This window comes from Teleopsis dalmanni, unplaced genomic scaffold, assembly GCF_002237135.1.
Source record: "Teleopsis dalmanni isolate 2A unplaced genomic scaffold, ASM223713v2 unscaffolded_contig_2378, whole genome shotgun sequence".
NCBI classification, from domain to species: Eukaryota; Metazoa; Arthropoda; class Insecta; order Diptera; family Diopsidae; genus Teleopsis; species Teleopsis dalmanni.
This window is the reverse complement of record NW_024033760.1, coordinates 1-6938: the sequence shown is the minus strand read 5'-3', so window position 1 is coordinate 6938 and position 6938 is coordinate 1. Positions and strand designations below refer to the sequence as shown.

The 6938-nt window shown below is 40.1% G+C and overlaps 1 protein-coding gene across 1 annotated transcript; it reads left to right on the top strand.

Annotated features, from left to right (window-relative positions):
- Positions 1-326: 326 nt before the first annotated feature.
- LOC119664653 lies at positions 327-6931 on the top strand (the record flags this gene model as incomplete). The annotated part of the gene is made up of 2 exons (XM_038074106.1): positions 327-383; positions 567-6931. Coding segments are annotated over exons 1-2 (6422 nt in total), but the record flags the coding sequence as incomplete, so codon positions are not given.
- Between the last annotated feature and the right edge of the window lie 7 nt (positions 6932-6938).

The following is a 6938-nucleotide window of genomic DNA, read 5'->3' as shown; positions in this document are numbered from 1 at the left end:
TTTAAGAGGTAAATTGCAGATACATTTTTCATTACAATAAAGGTTTCTAACTAGCAAACTGCTTGTTTAATTGTAAGGAATCAATCCAAAGTTCGCGCACTTGAATTGGAGTTTCTCCTCTTCAAGATCCATTGAGTCGACGTTTCGTCTGCACTCAATTCTATCATTAGCATCTAAGCTATTGAGACGTATTCATTGGTGACCCCTAGTATAAAGGATTGATCGCGTAGTCAGTCGCGTTTTCGTGTTTAAAAATTCGCTAATAAAAAATAATAAGCCGTTTCGCTCAATAAACTCGTTTCGCTCTTGTTTTCTATACTTGGACAATGGATAACATCGAGAAAATCGTGCAAGCTCAAAGGACGATTGCAACTGAGATCGAAGTAATTATCAGAAATTACAAAAAGGACTCCAGCGATAGGAAGCAGACACCGGCATATTTTGAAAAACGACTTCAGGATCTCAAGAAGGCATGGCAACAATTCGAAATCAATGATAATACCCTCTAGAAAGAATGTTCGGAAGACAAGTCGCATGAATACTTCACTAAGAATTTCTATGAACAGGTATTGAAAATTTGGGAACAATACGAAGCCACTTTTAGTGAACAAATAACATTGTTGTCAAACGTAACCTCATTCGCCACTAATAAGAATGTAGAAGCACAAGTAATAGCTACGAAAAACAGCTCATGTGATTCCAATAAACTATCTCTAATGATGCGACGCCAACAAGAGTTTGGCAAAACTATAAAACGTCAACTAATTGACGCTAACATCACCACGGACATACCTTTAGCACGTAAGGTACTGTTGAAGGATTCTATTCTTCGCTTATGGGCCCATTTTGAGGAACTCCATTACAGCATTTGTGAATTAGAATCCAATCCAGCAAATATTGGATATGATGAAGAAGGGTTTATATCGTTAGAAAGAGAAGTCCAAAATATGTCCTTAAAGGTGGAAGAGTTGAAACTTGCTTCAACGTCTTCGCATACCTCAACATTAACATCTGCATCAATGCAGTTACCACGAGTAATAATACCAAGGTTCAGTGGGAACTACTTGGAATGGAGGCAATTTCGCGACTTGTTCAATGAAGTGGTAAATAAACAATCACTTGCGAATTGCCAAAAAATGTTTTATCTAAAATCGAATTTGGACGGAGAAGCAGCACGTCTAATTGCTCATTTAACAGTATCTGAGGATAATTTTAGTAGTGCCTGGAGTTTACTTTGCCAGCGCTACGATAATAAGCGGCTTCTTGTGAATGCATTTATTGCAAAACTTATTTCTCAACAAATTATAACATCTGAAAGCTCTGAAGCTATCAAACGACTCCATGATACAACTTCTGAGTGTATTCTTGGACTTAAAAATCTTGAAATCAACATCGAAAACTGGGATCCAATAATACTTTTCATTTTGACGAAGAAATTGGATCCAATAACACACAGCTTGTATGAACAGAACGTGAAGGATCCAAGAAGAATCCAACAGTTAAATGAATTTCTGGAATTTTTAGAACTTCGCTTCCAAGCATTAGAGGCAATTGGAGGCAAGAGCATTAACAAGGCGTGTTTAAATACTACAAATGGAATGTTAAAATGTTTAGCTTGCAAGGGAGATCATAAAACTTCCACTTGTAAAAATTACTTGAAAAACCCCCCGGAAATTCGCAGAAATATGATTCTCAGTGCCAAACGTTGTGTAAATTGCTTGCGCTCGGGCCATTTTTCAACAAAATGCCCATCTCAGGGTTGTCTGAAATGCAAAAGAAGGCATCATACAACTTTACATGAACTTTATGCTGCCAATGGCAAGTCTCAGGTCACTACTGACTCATCGCGAAATAACGATTCACACCAATTAGGTGGGCATGCAGCAGCTACGCTTACAACAAGTAGACCCGTAGAGTTGAAGAAATCTTATGGTTTACTAGCAACTGTAATAATGACGGTTCTGAATTCTCAGGGCGTGGAATGCAAGATGCGTGCATTACTGGATTCAGGCTCACAAGTGAACCTCATAACAGAACGAGCAGCACGAAAACTTGGGCTAACTCAATTATCAAGCTCGCTGAATCTTAGTGGCGTCGGTCAGAAAAACAAGTGCTCAAAAAAAAGAGTCTACGTAGTTATATCATCTAGTGTAACTAACTACAAAACTGAAATAGAAGCTCATATGTTGCCAACAATAGTTGCAAATCAGCCTGCAATTGAACTGGATACATCAAATTGGGCTATACCAGAAGGAGTTGTGTTGGCTGATGCCCAATTCAACAAACCAGGTCCAGTAGATATTCTTATTGGCGTTGAATTATACAACGACATGGTTCTGCCAAGGAGAATTTCGCTAGGAAACAATTATCCAATGTTACAAAAAACTGTGTTTGGGTGGATGGTCAGTGGTCGGATTTCTGGGTTTTCGTCTTCTGCATCGATTTGCGGTGTTCTTACAAATAATGTAGAACTCGACCTGCACAAATTTTGGGAACTAGAGGAGATACAGCAAGGTTCGTCGGATCAAACACTTGAAGAACAGCAATGTGAGGAACACTTTAATCGATCTGTGGCAAGATCAACTGATGGTAGATTCGTTGTGAAATTACCATTCAAAGGAGAAGTCACTTCTTTAGGCTATTCGCAAAGATTAGCACAGCAACGTTTTTTCGCTGTAGAAAGACGTCTCAACGGAGACCCTGAATTCAAAACAACATACAATAAATTTATGGAAGAGTACATCAACCTGGGACATATGAGTGTGATCAACCCAGATGATATAATCCATCCCTGTTATTTTTTGCCTCATCATGGAGTTCTTCGACCAGAGAGCTCCACCACGAAACTTCGAGTAGTGTTCGACGCCTCTGCACCAACTTCCACAAGCATATCTTTAAATGATGTGTTAGCTACTGGTCCAACTATCCAGGATGATTTATTCGCTATACTGACACGTTTTCGTTTATCTAAATTCGTTTTCACGGCCGATATCGAGAAGATGTATCGTCAAATTATGGTGGACCAAGATGACCGTCGATTCCAACTAATTTTATGGAGAAACAACGACAATGAGCCTCTTCGAACTTATCAACTTAATACCGTAACTTATGGGACATCGTCAGCACCGTATCTTGCCACAAAATGCTTGCAACGGTTGGCTGAAATTGAAGAAAGTAGGCACCCGACAGCTGCAGCTATCGTCAAAAGAGATTTTTACGTAGATGACGTCATGACAGGGTTCAACAGTATGTCTGAAGCATTACATGCACGAAACGAACTTATTAAACTATTGCACAAGGGTGGCTTTAAGCTTCGCAAATGGTGCGGCAATCATCCAAAATTAATGGAAGGGTTGCACCCATCCGACATAGCTGTACAACTAGACTTCAACACGATGGAATGCGGTCACATTAAGACATTGGGCCAAGTGTGGATCCCAACAACAGATGAGTTTAAGATACAGATCAACAAAAACGAACACGTCAAATATACTAAAAGAAGTATATCATCCGACATTTCTCGAATTTTCGATCCGCTTGGGCTCGTTAGTCCAGTCACAGTAGAAGCTAAATTATTCTTGCAACACTTGTGGACGCTGAAACTTGATTGGGACGAAGAATTGTCAAACGAGCTAACCTGTCAATGGGTGCGTTACATGGAAAGCTTAAACTGTCTCAATAACATAAAACAGCCACGTCATCTTTTCGGAAACGAGATTCCAAAATCAACGCAAATACATGCTTTCGCCGATGCTTCAGAACGAGCTTACGGCGGAGTAATTTATCTACGTTCCATTACGCAGCACGGACAAGTGATTGTCCGCCTCCTTTGTGCTAAATCGAGATTAGCCCCAATCAAGAAATTAACAACCCCAAAGTTAGAACTATGCGCCGCTCTACTAACAGCACAATTATTAGCTAAGGTAAAAAATTGCATGCAGTTGACAGATACCACAACACATTTATGGACAGACTCGGAAATTGTGTTGGCATGGATCAATTCATCGGCAGCCTCCTACTACGCATTCGTGGCAAATAGGGTGACAAAAATTCTCGAAATTTCCAGCAAGGGCCAATGGCGACATGTTAGATCCAAAGATAATCCTGCCGACATACTATCGCGCGGCATTGAAGCATCCAAACTAAGCAGCTGCCACTTATGGTTTTACGGTCCTATGTTCCTGCATGGTCATCAGTCACTATGGCCTGCTCCATTCAAAGCCAGATCAGAATGTAAAGTGGAACTTAAGAGATCAATACATGCAGTAACAATCGATCCCAACAAACCACATTTCTTACACAATATCGATCATAAGAATTCCTTTTCCAAATTGGAAAGAATAACTGCTTATGTTATTCGTTGCACACAAATTCTCCGGAAGGCATCATTGGAACAAAACGAATGTCACTTATCCAGTGTAGAATTGACACGTGCTCGTCAAGTGATCATTCGCATGATACAAGACGAGGGATTAGCAGAAGAAAAAAATTCACTTCGTAAGGGCTTAGAAGTCAGAAAAACTAGTACAATTAAGGCTTTGTCTCCATTCATTGATCAACAAGGTCTTCTAAGAGTTGGCGGGCGGCTTCAATCTTCCTCACTTTCATTTGAGGCGAAGCACCCAGTCTTGCTACCAGATTGCCCATTAACAAGGCTGTTAATACAAGAGACTCATGTCCGCAACAAACATATTGGACCACAAGGATTAATGGCAATCATGCGACAGCAATACTGGCCACTCAAAGGAAAGATGATAGCAAGAACTATTATTCACAAATGCGTTATCTGCACCAAGGCGAAACCGACACTACTAAATCAAATCATGGGAAACTTGCCAACTGATCGCGTTGAACCAGCACGAGCATTTGTAAACTCAGGAGCTGACTTTTGGGGTCCAATATGGACTCATTATCGTATCAGGGGAAAACGTCCAACAAAAAGCTACGTGGCCGTATTTTGTTGCTTTGCAACAAAGGCCATACATATGGAGGTAGTCACAGATCTTACAACTGACGCATTCATCATGGCATTAAAACGTTTCATAGGAAGAAGAGGGATGTGCCGGAAAATATACTGTGACAATGCCACTAATTTCGTTGGAGCTAATAAGGAACTTGCTGAACTAAAAAATGCCGTGTTCGATGAAAGAAGCCAAGAAAAAATACAGGGTGTTTGCTGTTCGTACAATATCGATTTTAAGTTCATCCCACCACGAGCCCCACACTTCGGTGGATTGTGGGAAGCTGCCGTCAAGTCAGCAAAAAATCTATTTAAACGAAGTGCATCGAACGTCAGTCTTACATACGAGGAGTTAGAAACACTCATAATAGAAATCGAAGCGATTTTGAATTCGAGACCACTAACTCCGACGTCATCAGATGCTAACGACCTAACCGCCATAACTGCTGGACATATCTTAATCGGTGATCCCCTCACTGCAACAATTCATGTTGACGCGAAGCCTCTACATTTAAATTTAAAAAAAAGATATGAGCGCATTATCAGTATTAAAGACGACTTCTGGCATAGATGGCGGTCAGAGTACTTAAGTGATTTACAGCACCGATCAAAGTGGCAAAAGGTCCAAGACAATGTCAAAGTGGGCCAAATGGTTCTAATTCATGAAGATAATACACCGTCACTTCAGTGGCCGTTGGGGAGAATAGTAGAAACCTTCATAGGCCCAGATGGAAAAATTCGTGTAGCTAATGTGCGTACCAAAAATGGTATAATAAAACGAGCAATTCATCGACTAGCACTACTGCCGATCGATACAAGCGAACCAATCGAGCAAAACACATCCGAAAAACCAATATGCATAAATGAAACAATAACGGAGGCCCCTACGCCAACTGTTCAAGATAGTACCCCAAAAAAGCGGCGACGACTCAGCATAGGAAACGTTCTGCTAACAACTTTAATGGCCTGTTTTGTGACTACATCCCAATGCAGCCCAATCGTCGAGCAATTTACCAGACCTGGACTCTATTTCGAAAACATCGGAGCTACCAAAATCATATCAAGTCAGTGGAACATTGTAGTATACTACAATTTATCATCTTTTTGGATTGCCTGGGATTCGATTAGATCGACTACAGCAGCCCTTGATAACATTTGTCATCAAAGCGGTGGCCAATTTGCATGCGACAGGCTCGTAACCTTTTATGACCACTGGCACAGCGACATTGAAATGGAAAATGCCCTACTCAAATCCCCTATTGCAAGATCGAAACGGGGAGCAATAAATATTATTGGAAATGTAGCTAATTCCTTGTTTGGCGTATTAGACTCAAATTATGAAACAGAGATGAAACACCATTTGAGCCAAATCTACGACAACGAAGAATACCTTAACAAATTACTTAAAAACCACACATCAATTTTGGACGCAACACTAAACATCTTGAAACAAACTCAAGACGCCTCAAAACGGAAATTCACTGACTTAGATGCACAAATAAAGTTGATAATGTCAACTATCAATAATGTCAGTAATGCACTCGACAAAAGTGCATTATATTATACATTTACTTCATTGGCGTTGCAAGTACTAACGTTAACTCACAACTTCCAAATGCAACAACAGGCCTTAATAGACGCTATCACCGATGGTCATCATGGCAAGATTAATCCTCTACTCATATCCACTGATCAGTTTCGAAAGGAACTGCAAAACATTCGAACACACTTATCGCAAAATCTACAACTTCCAATAGAAGATGACAGCATCTTGGAGTATTTTCGACTCATTGAACTCAAGCTATTTAAAACGGATACACAGGTTGTATTTTCGCTACTACTGCCATTAGTAGATTCTGAAACATTTGAATTGTTCCAATTAACACCAATTCCAGCTGCAATAAATGGGTCACTTGTCATCATTAAACCTTTAACAAGATTTATCGGAATAAATTTGCATAAGGAACAACTGTATCCT